Genomic DNA, 19,503 nt, shown 5'->3' on the forward strand with positions numbered 1-19,503 from the left:
GGCGGCAGCAGCGCGCTCTACTCTGTGCTTCGGACATATCACAGTGGGTCCTTTTCGCCCTGCGCTAGGACTCACAGGACCAAATAAACTAGTCTGGCTCCTTCGCGTCTACTTGAAGGCCCTTACTAGAATCCTTACACCCCAGCCGGATTAAACTACAGCTAAAACTTGAAACGTCGTTTGGTTAATTTGCAAAATAGGGGCTCAAGCGCTGCCTGAAAGGCTGCACTCAGGGCAGCTATCTTTCCTGTAATCCCAGGGAAAAATCTCCTGATTGATCAACAATTTCAAAATGTTTTATTACAGCATTATGGGAGTGTTGCCGTGCATATGTGGTTTGAAATGATTCCCAGCTCTATGGATACACACTTTTAGGGTACGTAATTTCTTTAATTTTAAGTGTTAATGAAACATTTATCAAACTTTAAGCTTCAGCTGTTCAAAGAATCAGGGACTAATAGCACTACAAATAGCAAAAGCTGCATTTTTGGGGTGGATTTTGTCTTTTTATTAAATTTTATGTCAATAAAGTTTGTTTAATAAATCATGCACGTGGAAAAGAGGCTTAAATATGGCTAAATTATATGTAGCTAACCCTGTTTTATCTTAATGTTTAACGTACGTTAAAATTGTGTTGCTTGTATTGCATTGACAGTTGGTTTCTTTTGGCCGAACTGAAATTGTTTCCAAACTTGTTCGTCACACTGTAAGCGTCAAACTCTGTCAACTTATTCTGCGAAATGTCCAATTCTACTTGACTGCTTTTTATTTGCGTGTTTGTGTGTGTATGTGCGTGCCCTGTCTGTGTGTGTGTGTGTGTGTGTGTGCGCGCGCTGTGGGCCCTGCTTGATCTGTTGTTTGCGCAACACACACAATCACATTTCTTTTAAGCGACAGGGTGTCTAGACACACACGTGACCGGGCGCGTCAATGCGCACTGGAGACTGGAGACGGAGCAAGGGCACCCAAACCATCCGCCTCATTTACAGACAGAGAGCCTTCTGCCCCCCTCGAGATCACTCGTCGGCTCGCTTTCCTCCACACACACACACTCAGACACGGAAACTTGGTGTGAGATACGAGGCTTGGATTATTTTATCTTGAGGGATTCGCCTGCTAAAATAGGTTACGAGGCTCGGTGCTTGGACGTATAACCCGAGGGTCTCTCTCGCTTTCTTTCAGGCTTTCAAACTCGAGAGATCCAGCCCCGGATTTGCTCCCCGGCTCTTCGGACGAGGCTCAATCCTGCCAGCAGACCACATCTTCTGCAGTCGAGTGGCATATTTAGACGATAACGGATAAAAAAAAAGCCTCCGCGAGCCTGCTGGAGAGCCCTTCTCTGTGCAGTCGGATCAAGGATTTTGTGGATTAATGCTCTTGAAGACACAGCGGCGAGCGTCGGTTTTCATGGGATAATTGTGATAGCGTTTAGACTTAATTAGGCCCCAGATTCAGTCTCATTCTGACTACAGCTAAAGCACATACATGTAAAAATGTTTTAGCAGTGTTTATTTGTTAAAAGTCGGCTTGGATCGGGGTTTTAAAGGGGTCAATTCACAGCGCTAGGCTGCACATCACCAAGTGAATAATTGTACCACATCCAGGCTACATGCTGCTGTGTTGTAATACATTTCCCCTGCTTCTATAGAGGGATAACAGCGGCTAGTTTTATTCTTATAGGCTGGTCTTAAACGCCTAGAAGTGATGGTTGTTTTTCCCCGGAGGAAAAGCTGACTGTCCCGCGAACCTAGTCTTTTTTCCGGTGCTCAGACCTGCAGGAGAAGGCGACAGAGACTGGCGCATGCTACAGATTTCCTCTGCTTTTCCAGCTCCCAGTTTTTCCACCGTCTTTTCTCAGGCTGCTTGTCATTGCCTGGACTCGGCTCCCGGAATCTTCATGATTTGCGGACACCATGCTCGTTTTTTAGCCGGGGAAACCTCTTTTCGTCCCGCATGTTTAGGACCAAACGATCGGGGCTCGTCCGGCGACTCTGGAGGAGCCGTGCGCCCGTGGAGGGCGACGGGGAGGCGGATAGAGGGACGCATGGCTCCGGGGGCTGCTGCATGGGCAAAACGACAAAGGTGGCCAAGTCCAACGCCGGGTCGGAGGCTGAATTGAAGGCGTTGACCCACTCGATACTGAAAAAGATCAAAGAGAAACAATTAGAGGTGCTTTTGCAGGCGGTGGAGTCTAAGGGGGGAGCCCGGAGCCCCTGCTTGCTCCTGCCCAGCAAAGTGGACGCCAAAGTGGGTCAACAGTCTTACTCTCTACCCATGCTGCTCTACAAAGTGTTCAGGTGGCCGGACCTCAGGCATTCCTCGGAGCTCAAGAGGCTGTCTTGCTGTGAATCCTACGGGAAAGTTAACCCAGAGCTCGTTTGCTGCAACCCGCACCACATGAGCAGACTGTGTGAACTCGGTGAGCTGGATCACTCTCATTATTCTCCTCCGCACAACAGAAAAGTTCTAAAAATTGTGTTTAATTCTCTGGTGGTCGGGCCTCATTTTGAAATCAGACACCGTGTCATTGTGTCACAGAATTACCAGACTCTTTAAGGGGATAATTAGCCTAATTCAGATGACATCACCTCTCTTGGCACGATTGTATTCAGTTTCCAGAAGGTCAAACTTGACCGATGTGGAAAGCGTGCCAAGTTTTCCCTTTTCATCTTTTCGGCAGTGGGGTGTCGTAAAATTTAATTTTGGGACGTTACGTTAAAAACGTCATAACGCATATGTTTTCTAAGTCCCCCCAAATTGCGTATAGTTTATATTTCTCGCTTGATTGTGTTTTAAATGCTAGAATTGTTTCATTAGATGTATTAATTATGCCGAATGTCGACTTTAACGTTCTTTTTGGACCTTATGACGCCCCGTAGCACTCATTAGCTGCTTATTCTAACGTATATGAGGGTATTTTCAACTTCATGATGTAAACAAACAGCCCATTTGCTATTTCAACATTTCACAATTGGCATTTCCAAAGTGCAAAGCGACTCATCCCGGGCTTTACAGTCTTTCCACGGTGAAGTTTCCAGTGCTTGTGTGTGCGCGCGTGTATTTGTGTGTATGTGTGTGTGCTTGCTTGGCGTCCCGGGCCAAAAGAGGCCCGTATCTCAGTTTGTCCTAGACGCTGATAGTGGCCCTCCTGGCGCCAGGCGGCCCCCTGTTTATCTGCCTGCCAATGAAAGGCAATAGCCGCCCGGCCTCTCTGCCTCTCCAGGCTGAGCTGACAGACACAAAACCTTTTCCCTGAAGAATGACAAACTCTTATCATAAAGTTTAGATCTCTGCCTTGTTATTTTTTTTTCTCATGCTCTGCTTCTTTTTTCTCCTCCATGCAGAGTCCCCTCCTCCTCCATATTCCCGCTATCCCATGGACTATCTTAAACCACCAGGTGAGCCTCATATACATTCATGCATCTGCTTGTGTGTTTCTCTATTTGCTTTGCAGAACATGCTCATCTTAAAGGCCATCTTGTATTCATGAATGTTTCTGTGTTGTCTGTCTGTCTTACATTACACATGCATATAGTCTTACACACTCCCCCTGCGGTGCATTTGTGTGTGTCTGTGTGCGCGCGCGTGTGTGTGAAGGAAACGGCTCCATGTTATGTTGTGATTTATGATAGCAGTGGAGTGGCACGCCTGGCTGGCTGGCTGGGCAGTTCTAGCGTGGCTGGCAGCCAGGGCAAAGCAGCACAAAGTTGAGATACCAGCTATAGACTGACTGGCATTTCACCAGGGGCACAGTGTGTGTGTGTGTGTGTGAGAGAGAGGGAGAGAGAGAAAGGGGGAGGGAGGAGTTACATTATGGGTGTTTTTGTTTGTGTGTCCATCTATCTATTGTGAATCGCTGCGCAGACAGCGGCGTCTCTGGAGCCAGCCGGCCATTATCATGTGAATTAATCAACAGATTAAGGTTGAGTGTGTGTGTGGGGGTGGGGGTGTCACTGTCCCACATCTCTGCTTGGATGTGAGAGAGAGAGAGAGAGAGAGCATTTTTGTTTTAAATTCCCTGAACCAGTTCTGCTCTTGCTTGCTTATTTTGCTGCTGTGGTTGTCATCATATTCCCCCCCAGTGCCGGGCAGTAGCATCAGGTTATGTCATCGGTTATTAAGTCAGTCTGAAGTGTGTTAAATTTCAGCCTATAACCAGAATAGTGCGAGAGCAGGGAGCACTTTCTCCTCATGTCACGGAGAAGGTGACAGAGATATAAATGCCCGTATCGCGTCTGTGGCGCTGCGTCCCCCCGTCTAACCGTCTGTCAATGCAGGAAAAGCTGAGGGTTAAACAATGACCGTCCAGGCGGCCAGTTAGGAGAAGGAGAAAGTGGCTTTCAGTGAGTGGAAACAATAGGAAGTCATTGCAGCTGCAGCTGCGGCTCACCCCCCTCCTTCTCTCTGCATTTATTAACTACCTGACAAGCATTTCCAGCAGCCGCAAACATGTGAAGGGTTTCTGTAAAATGCTGAAAATGACATGATCAGTGAAATCCTTTTGATGCAGTCAGGAGCGTCTTTGTATGAGGAAATGAAGGTAAATAGGAAATGCAAGCTGGATGCAGACAAAGGAAATGATTATACAACTCATGTTTCCCCTTTTTAGAGCTGAATCGATCCGACTTTGTGGGAATCAAATGTTGCAAACAGGAACAAAACAAGGAAAGGGACCTTCCAAGTTTCATACTTACAAAAAAAAAAAGTTAAAAATGTTGCTCTTTGAGGTCGTATTTGTCTAATATTTAAATTAAAAAGTGTGTCAGTCTGTCACCTGTTTCCTCGTTTGGGTGCATTCAGTCGGTGCAGCTGCAGTTGTGGTTTGTCAAAGATGACTGTCTGTCTGTCTGTCTGTCTGTCTGTCTGTCTGTCTGTCTGTCTGTCTGTCTGCCTGCCTGTCTGTCTGCCTGTCTGTGTTGGTGAAGGAGGGTGGAAGACAACATATATTAACAGGACAATAGAGCAGGATGGAGAGCACACACACACACACACGCGCGCAGGACAGATGAGCTTATCATGCAGAAAGACAGGGGGGTTTTCCCAGGGGCCTCTCGGAGCTGTCAATCATAGTCATTCCCATTACTGGAGGCTATTACAATTTTCTCTCCTAGTCTCTATATTTGCTTTATATCAGGCCGAGTCAAAGCATCATTAGCATCAGAAAATCTGCTTTGTTAACTTTTAAAAAAATCAACATGAAGCAGAGGAGGATGCTGTTATGATTCTAGTGAGCAGGAAGTGGCAGCAGCAGCAGCAGCGGCAGCGGCGGTCAATATGAAAGCAAGCCGAGATGTCAAACGCTACCTTGTTTCAGCTCTGGGGAATATAAATCACACACTGTCCGGCGCTTTCTCTCTCTGATGCCCCTCAGCCCTGTGGTCGGCTGTGAACTGTTGCCCGGGGAGACCAGGGCAAAGGCGGCTGGCAGCCAATGAAAGCGCGAGGGGAAAGGCCGGTCCATGCCCGTGCATGTTGTTAGCGCGGCCGCAGCGGCACGGGCAGCGTCCGGAGCGAGGGCGGGCAGCTGGAGCGCTCTTGCTTTTAACCCTTTATTGTCGGCAGACGGCTGTCCGCTGATGAGTCTGGTTCTAATCGAGGTTTCTGCCTGTTAAAGGGAAGATTTCTCTCTCTCGTGGATCAATTTGTGGTCTAAATATGCCCGTACTCACTGTTTCCTCCAGTTTGTACCCACTCCAGTTGTTGCAATGACGCTAAAATTAGCTTTAGCATCTTCCTTCAATGCATTAGTTTGCATTCTAACCACTAGAAAAGCTGCACTTCAGAGTCATAACCAGACGACCACCACCACCACGCTCTGCCTCACTGCATGGTAGGTGTAGCGCGGCGTTGACGTGCAGCAATAGGAATGTATCATTAGCGAATACCAAGCTACCAGCAGCAGCAGCTCTGCAGCAGAGCTAGCCTCTTACTCCCAGCGGTGTGCGGCTCACACAGCCGTTTTGTTAAAGCCCCATTCAGGTGTCATGTTGAAACTAGTCTACATTACAAGTCTTAGTGGGAGTTAAGCATTCAGATGCAAAGAGGGAGACAGAGAATGACTGTTTTTATTCTCTCTCTTGTCTCCTGCTAGCGCGGCGTTTAGTAAATTGCTGAGCAGCTGTCAAGGCTCCTTTTTTAAAGCTCATTCAGACACAAAAACAGCTTATTTGGAGGAAGAGACACTTCTGCTGCCGGTGTAAAGGCTCAGATTTCTCAGTTTGGTTGATTATTTTTCAGCTTTCTCAAAGAGAAAAGCAGGAACCGCATTCAGACACGAGTACGAAACCCGTTTGGATCTGTGTTCGATGATCGAGCGGGGGATCAGAAGTCTCCGTCATTAGCAGGACGAGCGCAGCTCTCTCCAGATCAGCAGCTCGTCTATGCAGAGACGCATGGGTACTAACGTTCCTACTGAAGCAGTGGATTATGGGGGATTATCGGGGGTGTAAGGAACTCTCCTCTGTAAGTCTCCGCTGTGTGTGTGTGAGAGTGTGAGCTTCGTCGTCAGCGTCTTCATTAGGCATTGATTTCACCCGGGTGATTGACGGTCTCACAGCTGCTGCGTTGCCTTCTCCCCTCACACACACAAACACACACAGGAACACACACACACACACACACACACACACACTGTGCTAATTCAAAGTCTCTTTCTCTCTCCGTTAGATTCTCCAGACTCTGGACCGTCATCCAGTGAAACTGGGGGAACGACATACTCGGCCCCTGTGGGGCTTTCAGGTAAATATTCCGACAAATACATTTCTTCTCCTTCAGTCATTTTATCTCCCTCCTCTGTTTTCTTTTCCTCCTCCTGTGCATTCCTCCCAACACACACTCCATACTTGTAATGATGAGGCAGTGATTGTGGGGGGCCCCTGCTTCCCCTCTGTAATAAAAAAAACCCCACAGAAGAAGGGTGGTGTATTTCTCCCACATCCACATAAATTCCTCCCTCCCGGCTCCACGAACAGCGCTCCTCTCTTCTCCTCATCCCTCTCTGTGTTATGTTGTAATGGAAGACAAACACGCCGAGTCGTTGTTTGGAGAAGAATGCGCTCTGAGCGTGCGGTATTGTGGGAAAAAAAATACAGCGAAAAAGAGGCTTTAACTGACGTGCGAGTGTTTGTGCGTACAGGAGACGTGTGTGTGTGTCTCCTCTGGGCGAGACGCAGGCGCTTTTCTTTCTTCCCCGTCTCTCTTACAGGACGTGTTTCAGGCTTCCTCAGCTTTTTCTTTCCCATAATCCCCTTTGGCTGTGTTACCCTGTCCGCAGGCTACAGAAAAAAGATGGAGTTCATGGGAGAAGGAGCTTGCTCTGTGCTGTTCTCTGCTTTCCTTCGCCTCAGATGGTTCTCATTACCGGGCCTTTAAAGCCTGTTTTATGTCAGTTGGTGTTGGCTGCCCGTTGCTCCCCTCCTCCTCCTTTGTTTGGTGGTAGGGGGGTTGGGGGAGTTAGCTTGCTTGCTTACTTGCATGTGTGTGTCCCTAGATGGGGGGGAAAGATAGGAGCTGTGCTTACATGAAAAGAGGAAGTACTGCCGTCCTCAGATGGACACTGAAGTCCTCCCTGAGTGCATTAACGAAACACACGTTTTAGACTCGGTTCAAACTGTGAAACCCAAGAACTGGAGTCTTCACAGGCGCCCCTGTGCTCCCTCCTCCTCCTCCTCTTCCTCCCCTGTTTTCCTTCCTGGCGAGGATGACATGGCAGCGGCTCCACTGAATGGGCCTCCTCAGAAAAAGCAGCAGAGGTAGAAAGGCCGGGGCGGGATGGCTGCAGCGCTCTGCCCTCATCATTTCCCTGGCAAGCCACATGTAAAAAAAAAAAAAAAAAAAGGCTCCTCCATTCCTCCTCCTTCCCTGCTTCCCTCCTTCGCTCGCTCCCTCCCTCTGGGGCCCTGACAAAAGAAACATGGCTCTCCCAGAGGCCCGCTGCTGACCTTCTAATTCACTCACTCTGCCCTTTTTATGTTCTTCTCCAGACATATTTACAGAGAGGAAGAAGGAAGGGAGAGGAGGGTGGTGAAGAGTTGAAGTTGTACTGTTGCGTTTTAGTGGAGTGTTTTGGTGAAGCAGCTCGGCTTTAGAGCAGAAAATGACCCACAAGACATCCTCATTCGTCTTAAAAAACACAGTTGAAACGGAGCTGATGAGTTTAGAGATAACCTTCTTGGAAAAATCCAAAACTTTCCAGGCTGGAAGGAGTTAATCGAGCTGCGACAGCGACAAGCGCAAATGCAAACTAGGCTGCCTGCCAGGCTACAAGCTCCAAAGCTCCTCTCGCTGGCTCACGTCATCAGCTTGGAACAGAGCAGAGAGGAGGAGGAGAGGAGAAGAGAGGAGAGGGGGAGGAGCTGATGGCTGGAGGCCTGGAGCTGGGTGTCGGGGTGCTGATCTTGGTTTGAGCCGGGGCGAGGGCTTAGCTCAGGGGTTTAAGGTTCTCTCAGGAACTGAAGAGGAGGAAGATTAGGAGGGAGATTTGGAAACGGGAGATCGGGTCAGGGTTGAGAGGACGCGGGGTTGTTGGTTATGAATCTGTGGAGTGTTCAGTAATATTTAAGCTCAGGTAGCACCCACGGGTCCACGTGGTCGGGCTTCAAAGAGTCTGTAGATTTACCTTAGATAAAATACCTGCAAGCTCGACAAGCGAGAGGTGGGATGTGTGTGGATTTGTGTTTACTAGAGCTGGGTTCTAAGATGTTAAATGTGTCTTAAAATGGCCAAAATTTCAATGGAGTCTGGTACAGTGCCAGTGCTGCTACAGCACGTTAAACCGAAACAATACTTAGTCTGAGTTAGTTGGGTTAAGACTGTTTTTGGCTTCACGAAGAGACCAAACACTCACAGAAACTAAACGTGGCTTAAATTGGCCAAAATTTGAATAGAGTCTGGTACAGTGTTTGTGCTGCTACAGTAAGTTATGCCGAAATAATACTTTGTCTAAATTGATTGGATTAAGGAAGGTTTTTCACGGAACAAAGAGACCAAACACTCACAGAAACTTAGCGTGGCTTAAATTGGCCAAATTTTGAATGGAGTCTGGTACAATCTGATCTAAAAGTAGATAAACGGGATTAGGAATCAGGCCAGACTTTCTAGATCAGCTTTCTGTATTTATAGGGCAGTTTTTAGATAACTGACATGTTTGTTAGTCCAGTGTCGAGGATCAACACTCCGCCATAATGTGCACACGCATGTTCTCTTCTTTGAAAGTTGAGTTATAGACGTCTCTTCGTGCCTAGCTCTTACTGCATGTGTAGCATCTGTGTGTGTGTTTGTCGGTGGCGTGCCTGCTGGTGCCATCGGGGACTGACCCGGAGTGCTTGTGTGTAAGAGGATCCAGTCGGGCTGCGGTGACACGTACACACACACTTTTTCACACACACACCAACACGTACACACAGGCAGGCAGATAGGATGACCTGGTGCGAGCCCTGGCGCACGGCCGACTGTCACACAGGCGCTTCCTCCAACTGCAGGTTAAATTTAGGCCGAGTTGTATTCTTATACCAGCAGCCAGTCACCTCGCTCGACAGACAGTCGGCCAGCGTTTCAGTCAGTCAATTAGTCATCCAGTGAATCGGCTGGAGGTGTAACCTTCATCAGGGGCTCTGACAGGGATTAAATTTAGTCTTGGCACCTCGGCTCATTAAATCAAACTAGTTCTGCTGTCATGCAGAAGGCCCCAAAGAAACGACCCACTTTTGGAGCAAACCCAAAGAGAGAAGAGGCCTCTAATGTTTTGAATTTGTTTCTCATACAGGAAGCGAGGTTTCAATTACTTATCACCAATCCTAACACGCAGTTTTATAATTCTTTTGGAGGGTAACTAGAGCTGAAGCCAGAGACAGAGCACCCTCAGTGTCGCATTCCTGCCTTGTTTGGGTTAGCAGGCAAAGGAAAGGGCTGCGCAGGATATGACCTCATGTCTTTGAGGAAAAGGCGAGCGGACAGGGAGGCAGCCGAGGCCTCTTCTGGACGGAAAGCAAACACTGGAGTGCACCAACCTTTAAAGAAGGAGGGAGTAAAACAAAGTAAATTGAACATAGAAACGTAAATGTAGCCATCGAAGCTCCTCGTCAACATGAAGCAGGTTCTCCTTTGGTTGACTTTTACTTGAGCCCTCAGAGAAGGAATGAAGAGGGAGAGAAGATGGCGGCTTTGGGTGGAGGGAGAGATGGCCGGCAGCTCTGCTCTGTTCTCTGTAATTTGGAGGCTGCGTGTTCAGCCAGCGAGTTGAGCAGAGCCGGGCCGCTCCGTGCCGGGCCAGGATCTCTCATTACTCCCCACTTCCTCTCCTTGCGCGGCAGCCAAGCCGCGACTTGGCAAGGGACTTAATTTTGGTTTTGGCCGTCCTCTGTTCCCCACCCTGTGTCATTATGCTGCACAAATCGAAAAAACAGCATGCGGAGACAGTGGAGGACGGAGAGAGGGGAAGAGAGGAGAAGACAGGATGGAGGAGAGTGTGCCTAGCTTGTTGTTTTTGAGCTTTTGTTGAAGACTGCGTCTTAGCGTAGCGTCAGAACAGTTCAAACATTAGCCTAGCTTAGCTTAGCCACTTGACTGAAAGGTGGGATATGCAGATTTGGCCGCGAGCCCGAGCTTGGAGGGAAGCCCAGAACAAGATGAACATTGTTTTGGTTTGCAGTCACTCTGTGGAAGTGGATTTTGACATTACCTCAATGTATGAAGATATGAGAGGGAGACGGAGTGTGTGAAGGAGACAGAGGAGGGGGAGGGAGAGACCCCCCTTTTAGCAGGATGAAGACGGAAATGGAAATAAGTGGAGACACATTCCTGTAAACCTGTGTGTGTGTGTGTGTGTGTGTGTGTGTCGGATTTCATGTGTGACACACAGTCCTGCTGTCTCCACCCTCCCGCCTGCTCATTCATGTAGTCAGTTTGTCTTTTGTGTGCGCAGACTGGAGGGGGTGTGTGTGTCTTTTTATCTCGCTGACAGACCCAGGCCTGTCAGTAGCCACATCTCTATCACACGCACACACATTAGCACACATTCGAAGGGTTTATTATTATTAATAACAGAGCAACAACACAAGAAAAACACAGATAGTGCTCGACTGGCTGTGCTGGTTGTCTGCCTCTCCGGTTGCGGTGTTGTGTCTTACTCAGTTCCCACGGTGTTTTAGCGCCACAACAATGTGACGATTGTTCTTCTTGTCTGTCCATCTGTCCGTAGCGGCCTGTGTGTGTGTGAGATACAGATCCTGCGAGTGATCTCCTGACGTGTGTGTTTGCAAAAGTGAACTGATGACATCACTCAGCCAGCCTGGCACCCTGTTTCCAACCAGCTCGTGTTTATTTGTCCTGTCACCCTGGGAAATGTGGGCCGCGGAGGATCTGCGTGTGTGTGTGTGTGTGTGCGTGAGGGTCAGAATGATGAAGTGCTGGAATAATAACTCAGCAGGAGTTGAAGGAGGTGTTACAGGGGAGTAAAATGTCCTTCAGTGATGTAGTTTTGTAACAATGTTGATCAGAATAGAAGATGAAGCCTGATTAATTATGAAAAGTTCCTGTTTTTTTTTTTATCTCTGCATCTGAGCAACATCAAGACATGAGCTTCATGTAATTAAAGCAGAAACTTCCACTCAGAGGAGATCAGCACTGTAGATGGAGGCATTAGGAAAACATTTCTCCTCCTTATCTCCTCCCGCTCGAGGCCGGATGGTTCATGTTAGAGATGGCGTGTCTGCAGCTCGTTCTCTCTATCTGTGTTTCTGCGAGGAGTCTGATCATGCAGATAGCGAAACCGTGCCACTCCCCTGTGTGGTTTTCCTGCCATCAGGGCTTATTTAGGTTTCCTGAAGTGGGGGGAAGGAAGACTTTACATCTTCTTACATAACCTGCCACCCTAAAGAGGCACTTCCTCTCTCAGATACTAAACCTCAGCAGTACGTCTTTTGTTCTTTAGAGCTGTGCTTTGCAGAGAAAGAAGTTTAAAGGGGGGGTATTAGGCGAATTTCAAGCTTCATATTTTACTCTGTGATACTTGTGGAGTAGCTTAGCATAAGTTACAGTTAAAAATAATCATAATTTTTCTCATATTGGTGCTCTGTGCAGGCCGTCATACAGCCTCTGCCTGAAACAACTCTTGACGTCAGCTGTCCCTTTAAGAAACCCCACCCCTACAAGCCCACTTTCTTCTGATTGGCCAGCTCTCTGAAGCCAGAAACAACATAATACCTTCTCTTTAATAAGCTAAAGTAGGTCCAACTAGTTATTTAACTGTTTAAAAGTCATGAAACTTGTTGATATCTAATTTTAAAGAGGCAGTGCACCGGTTTTAGCCACGGCTAATTTAGTCGCTACTAGCATAACACACCGGAATCGCTATTAGCTGTCCAGTTGCATTGTGGGCAACAAAGAGGGTTTTTACAACAAAAAATCAATACATGGAATACAAAGGACGATTTTACTGTTTCATTAATGGATTTTGATACTTATTTTACCCATTTTGAGGGCGACAGTGTTGTTGGTAGAGTACTTCTTTAAGACAAAAAGTGCAGGCAAGCTAATAAATAACACAATTCAGCCACATTTAATGACTTTTTCTAACATTTTCATGCTTTACTCAATCAAAACTAACTGATAAAAAATGACTTGAATTCAAGGCTGTGTTGTTTTAAAGATGTGACACAGGAATGCTCTCTGTTGTCACGGCGCTCTCTCGTTCTCAAGTGGTCACCTGTCATTGAATTTCTTTTCTCCCGAGGAAATGAACACAACAGGTAACGAGCCGGTTGTTGAGGACTCGTGACTTGTGTTAACTTGAAAAATCGAAAGGACCAAATTTTTGTGTTGAACAGACACTCGCGGAGAAATGCACGTAACACACAGGGGCTGAACATATACGGCATGGCAGGGAGAACAAAAGGAATGCCTCGGGGGTGACCCTTGACCTTTGGAATAGACTTTCCCCGGCTTGAGAGAGGGTGTTGACTTAGAAAATAAGGCACCATGAAGAGTCCTTCCTTCCCCCTCCGGCTATTTCCTTCATGCCTTCCTCATTCCTCCCCTCAGCCGCTGTGTCTGATGACGACAGGGTCATTACACGTCTGAGGCACACACACACACACACACACAGTCAGGGCTCTTGGGAATCGATATGAGACAGTTCTCAGGAGCCTCCTCACTATTTACCGATGTTGATAGTGTTCCTGTCCAAGAGTGAAGGTTAAAAATGTGTGTGTGCGGGTTTAGGCGCGGTGCTCTCCTGTAAGCAGCAGTGAGTGTGTGTGCGCCTGTGTGTGCGTGTGGAGTCAGACAGAGGTAATGATTAACCTTTCCAGACTGTGTTTTCTGGCCCTGTGAGAAGCACCCAGTCTGTCGTCGCCCCTCCTCTCACCACCACCACCCCCCCCTTTTAGACCGAGTCCAATTGTCTCAGCTAGCGTGGCGTCCACTCTTTAAGGCCTCGGACCATTAAAATCCACAGGGGAGCTAGCATGTGTGTGTGTCTGCTCGCCGAGTCTGCCCCCCTACCCGTGCTGCGGTTTAAATATTTTGTATCCAAAGGGGGTTTATTTAATCACAGATATTTACAGTCCCCCCTGCCCCCCTACCTCGCTGACTATAAGCTGATCATCCATTAAATACCTCGAAAACAAGGGAGGTATATGCTGGTGTTGTTTGCGTAGTGATGCTAATGGCTAACATTAGCTCCTAGCAGCTGCTTCTTGCTCTTTCTTGCATTAAAAAAAGATACTTTAAAGGCACATTATCATTATTTTTCTGCTTACATAACCCACTTTATACTTATATCTTGACCTAGCAATAATATATAAACATTTTAGCCCTCAGCTAAGTTTTGCTACATGGTTGAAAAGCAGGGAAAGTCTCTTTTTGTTAGCATGTCTGGATTGGGGTTTACACGTAGCCCCCATGAGACAAAGCAGACAGAACAGACCAGCAGCAGACGACTGACTGAAGCAGAATAGAAAGGGGGCCGGAGTGACAGATGGCCTCAGGCTGCCAGCTAGCCCGCTTATCTCCAGCGAGGAGCCGCAGCCCCGAGACACACGGCCTGGAGAGCAGACGAGCAGGTGGGGGCGGCAGACAGATAGACGGACTAATGCTCCGATAGGCAGACATCCAGAGAGCAGACAGACAGATGTACAGACGGCTCTGCAAGCGTACAGGGGGGCCGGAGCGGATGGAAACAACCTGCTCCAAGGACAGACGGACTTGGCGCAGACACGCTGACGACACCGTCTGACACACACCTATGTGAGAAGCACCTGAAATAGTGTCGGAGCGTAACATGAGGAGCGTGACCGGCAGACGGCTCACACGCAAACGTGCGATGTGTTAAAAATTAAAAGTCAGCTAAATGAGCTGTGCGCTTGGAACACGATGATATTCAGCTGCGTACATTAGTGTGTCGGTTGTTTTTAAGGCTGTAGGTGTAAGTTCATCTGCTGTCAGGACAAGGTGCGAGCATAGTCGTGGATGGAGGAGTCTTTCTTTATTTTAAGCTAGTCTGAGCTGTACAGAGAACTATAACTCTATTTATTTGCGTGTCATTTGTTTGGATGGAGCAGCTCACTCTCCTAAATTAGCTTCCAGTCGCTCTCTTATCTAACCGTGGCTGAGGAATGGGAGGAATTCAGGATAGCGGTTGTCACACCGCTGAGCCAGAAGCTCTAAATCACTTCACCGCAGCGCTGGAAATTATTATAGTCCTCAGGTACTGAAGTCAATTTATCAACTTTTATTTCCATTTGATGCGACTTTATACAACTTTTATTGTCCTTTTTTTACTCCTTTATGAAGTAGTTAAGAAGTGGCTCCACCATAAGCAGAGCTCCACCTACCTGGGGAGCCGTAGTCGGCCTGTTGTAACAGTCGTGTCATGTCCTCTGGAGAAAGTGTCCTCCTGATGACGTCATAGTTATGTCACCGTGGTAACCTAAATTTGATCTTGGACAAAATTAGGGCAACTCTTCTTTACAAACCGTGGGTACGATGTCAGAAAGAAGTGGACAGAGAGGTTCCAATGAAAGAGTTGCATTTTGGGAAGTGTAGGCTTGACTTGATTTCTGCTTATTGTCAGCTTTCTTGTTTAATCCGTCTCTCGCAAGACAGGGCCGGTAATGTATTATAACTACATTGTCGTATTGCAGCTTTAACATGAGAAAATGTCGACCGCCTTCGCGTTTATCCTCCCCTCGCTTCGCTCCTCTGTGCTTCTTGCTCGAGTCTGAGTTGTGAGAAGAGAGGAGAAGAGAGGAGAGGAGAGGCGACGAGGGAGGGGAAGCGGGGCAGTTAGTGTAGTCCTGAATAGCAGGGTGTTTTCAGGCTGCAATGACAGGCTCAGACAGGCAGCCGCTCTAATGACCTCTGACGCCAGGCCCTGTCTCTCTCAGCAATAACAAACACACACACACACACACACACACACACACACAGAGGGCCCCACAGGTGAGCTCCACCAGCAGGCCCTCTGTCAGCTGTTAAGAAAGTCCAACGTATCTTTCTCCTTATCAAACCCGGCTGTTCCCGTACGTACATGAGAAACAGACCAGGGAGAGAAAAAGAAATTGCGGCCAGTATGAGACACAGACACTTTCTGTCTCTTATCTCAAAGATAAATGCTTTTTTTCCCCGCGTTTAGTCTGAGGTAGATAGCCGGGTGCTTAGTTTCCCCTGCACCCCATGAGGACGGATTTACGATAAACTCCCCGAGGCTCGGCTCTGACCAACTTCAAAGAACACAGCCCCTCTTGTTTTATGGAAGGCATGCTTTCAGTTTTTCTCCCCCTCCTCTCTGTTTCTGCCTCCCTTCTCCCACTGTTGTCTTTTTTTCCCCCCTCCTCCTCCTTCTCCCAGCGTCTAATGAAGGCTAATGACAGGCCGCGGTGAGTCCGCTCAGGCCGGCAGAGATCCTGCCGCATTAGCGTCGCAGTTTGTCTCAGACGGGACCTTCCAAATTACCGGTTACACTCACAGCTACCGCCAGATGAAACGAGGAAGAGAGGGGAGGAGGAGGAGGGGGAGGAAGGCTGGGAACTCTGAGAGGGGCTCTGTTAATTTTTTCCCTCACATATATGAAGCTTTCTTAACCCTTGAATGTGTCTTTCATCGAGAGGAGAGGAAGTTTAAAAGATTGTTGAGCTCTTGAGAGGAGTCGCAGCAATTAGATGACGACCTTTAAAAGCACGAGAGACGCTTAAAAAAACCAGGAGAGGAAGCAAAGTTGCAAAAGTAACAGTCAAAATATGTGAAAGCATTCCTTCTCTTCCACCCCGCCCCCTCTTTCTTTCCTCTCTCTGTCTCCCTCTATTTCCCTTGCGCCTGACTGGCTCCCACATTTCTCGCTGGGAGTAGCTGGGAGCCAGATTTCTGTGGAATAGAGATATGAAGGGGGGAGAGGGACGGCGCAGGAGGCACACTAAAGGGAGACGGCAGAGGGAGGAGGAGGAGGGGTTTGGAAACTGGAGCACGGCCAATGCTACACTTCTTTTACGCTCAGGGGAAACTTTAGACTGGAGAGGCCTGGCTTGTCAACGATTCAGACACCAGGGTCTGAGAGTTAACGGCCCGCCTCGCTCGTCAGAAGACACCATGTGCTTCACCGCGGACGGGGGAATGGTTCATGTGTTGACGTGAAAGATGGTTGTCTTGTTGCTGTGAATTCAGTAGTTTCTAATTTCCTCCCGCGGAGTGAAAAGAGAGATGATCAGAGCAGTCGGTTGACGTCACGACATTGTTGGCTGCGGCGCTGCAAAAATACAGCGAGCCAGACAGAAGATAAGCATTTAATGCTTAGACAAATATTGTACTGCGTGTGGACACTTGCCTGCCGGTGTCTCTGAGTTGCTTCTCTTGTCTGAAGTCCAAGAATTCCTACACGGTTTTCCTGTGTGGCAGAAGTTGAAGATGACATTGTAGCTTTGGCTCCCGAATAAAGAGAATTCTTTTTTCCCCAAAGCGGGAATAAGGAAGAAGTTCGGAGTAATATTTGCTTTTAATTTGAAAGCTTCATCATTGGCGTGTCCACAGTCTTTTGACAGGGGCGGCCCGACTGATTTATCTGTCGAGTAGCAACACATAAATCTTCCGTGCTTAATTATTTAAGGACTTGACGACAAAACAAAATGAAATGTACGACATTGAAATGCCACAAAAGCTCGTCCCGCCTCTGACCGGGCAGATAGCCAATCATACTTTATTGGTAGGCACCCAAGGCCCATGTCACCCCAGACCAACCCCTGGGACTGCCCCTGAGCATCACACCCTCATCTTTTCCTCCTCTCCTTCCTTTTTCTTTAACTCTTTTTATTGTCTGATGTGTCAGTGTCACATTGTCCTTACTGTACGCCTTCAAACAGGTCTAACCGTCTGCCTCTCTTTCTGCTTCCCTCTTTAGATTCCTTGGCGTTGCAGGAGTCTGGCGAGCGGGCCCATTGGTGCGTGGTGGCGTACTGGGAGGAGAAGACACGCGTCGGGCGCCTCTACTCGGTCCAGGAGTCCTCTCTGGACATCTTCTACGATCTACCTCAGGGGAACGGCTTCTGCCTGGGCCAGCTATGCTCCGAAAACAAGTCCCAGCTGGTGCAGATGGTGCGGGCCAAAATCGGCTACGGCATCCAGCTTACGCGTGAGCCGGACGGGGTGTGGGTCTACAACCGCAGCTGCTACCCCATCTTCATCAAGTCGGCCACACTGGACAACCCGGACTCACGCACGCTGCTCGTGCACAAGGTGTTCCCCGGATTCTCGATAAAAGCATTTGACTATGATAAGGCCGGGAACCTGCAGAGGCCCAACGACCACGAGTTCACGCAGCAGCCCCGCACGGGCTTCACGGTGCAGATAAGCTTTGTGAAAGGCTGGGGACAGTGCTACACCAGACAGTTCATCAGCAGCTGCCCGTGCTGGTTGGAAGTCATCTTCAACACGCGATAGCAGCAGCCTTCCTCTTCTTCGCCCTCTTTGCAAACAGACTCCACCCACTTTCCTTTTTTTGTTCCAGAGGTTCAAACACGTTTAAAAGAAGAAGAAAGTATAAAACTCTGACGGACTTTGTTTAATAAAAGACTAAGATTTAATTAAATAAAATAAGAAGCGAAAAATGTATTTTATGTTATATATAAATATATTATTAATTGTAAATATGAAGACGTTTTATATGCATCATTATTTATGTATTGTGCAATGTGTTGATGAGAAAAAGAAAATAAGATGCACTTTGCTTAATATAAATGCAAAACAAAGAAATGCCAAAATAAAAAAAAATACAAATAACATTTCCTGTTTTCCAGCGGATGTTTTATCTTCGGGTTTCATTCACTTATTTTATTGGCTTTTATGCTCTTTGCACGGTGCAAATGGGATTATTTTAAAAGATCCACATGTCAATACTCCTAAATTTGCTCTGGGGAACATTACGGGAACGTCGCCTCTTCATTAATACCAAAGCCAACATTGGCTCAACTTTGAAGTCATGGATCGTAAAAGCATTTCCCCTGCAGACCGAATGAGTCAGACTGTGACAGAGCTGAACTCATCGTCCCTGTTCTTATCACGCCTTTTGAAAATTGTCTGTTTTTTTTCTGAGTTATTTTGGGGATGATTGTCCCTCTTCCTCTCTGTCATTAGCCCGACTGATGACATCACGGCCAGGAAGCAGTAATGACAAATCTCAGGAAACAATAAAGTCAACAGGGACGCCGGCTTCCTGGAGGCGCCTCTTTCTTTTTAATGGCTGATTAAAAAAACAAAGGAATGTGACATATCAGACAATTGAATACAGAATTTGGTGCCACACCTGAGGAAATTAACACACAGGAGAATATACTGGAAAACTACAGCCTCATTTAGACGTCTTATACCAGAGAAATAGTCTGAATGTGCGATTAGAGGCGGCGGCCTATTTGTGACCTATTGTGTTCCTAAAAACGAGACAAAACAAAATAGATTTCCTTCTAACAAAATCTGCGTGTGCGTGTTCGCATGTGTCTGTCTGGGCCTCGTCCTGTTGCTAGTCAGATGGGTGTCTGTGAAGAGGATTACTACTGTAAGCCTGCTTTACCCACACACACACACACACATGCACACCCACACACACACACACTGTCTCAAAGACCTACATTCACAAGACCCACTTTCCACACCATCCAACCCCCATCCTGTGTGCTGTTTATTGGCGCTTTGTAAACCTTGATTTTTATGTAGAATACGTGAGAAAAAACATATTTTAATGAGTGATTGAAGCTTGAATGTGTGCTTCCCTCCTTTCCCTTTTAAAGTTAAAAATAGTTATGGAAGAAAACCTTTCAAAAAGTCTGATTATCTTGTTTATTGCCGTTATATCACTAATTCATAAATCCTAACAGGACAAAAATAGTTTTTTACCCATAAATATGTATATAGTATTAGCCTATACATATTTAAATAACACAGGCAGAATAATAAACATGACGTAACACTGTTACGTGTGTGTACATTACAGTTTGTCTTTGTATTTAAACCTGGAAAGAAAAC

General features: G+C 47.3%; 1 protein-coding gene across 1 annotated transcript; it reads left to right on the plus strand.

Moving 5' to 3' along the window:
• The first annotated feature begins 888 nt into the window (after positions 1 to 888).
• On the plus strand, positions 889 to 18,257 carry smad7 (SMAD family member 7). Its single transcript, XM_069673003.1, has 4 exons — positions 889 to 2,419; positions 3,345 to 3,398; positions 6,667 to 6,738; positions 17,387 to 18,257. Exons 1-4 carry the CDS (start codon positions 1,954 to 1,956, stop codon positions 17,923 to 17,925), a joined length of 1,131 nt encoding a protein of 376 aa, XP_069529104.1. The 5' UTR covers positions 889 to 1,953; the 3' UTR covers positions 17,926 to 18,257.
• Positions 18,258 to 19,503: the final 1,246 nt, after the last annotated feature.

The sequence above is a fragment of the Semicossyphus pulcher genome, unplaced genomic scaffold (assembly GCF_022749685.1).
Source record: "Semicossyphus pulcher isolate SPU_LCO1_2020_fin unplaced genomic scaffold, fSemPul1.0.p SCAF_22, whole genome shotgun sequence".
NCBI classification, from domain to species: domain Eukaryota; kingdom Metazoa; phylum Chordata; class Actinopteri; order Labriformes; family Labridae; genus Semicossyphus; species Semicossyphus pulcher.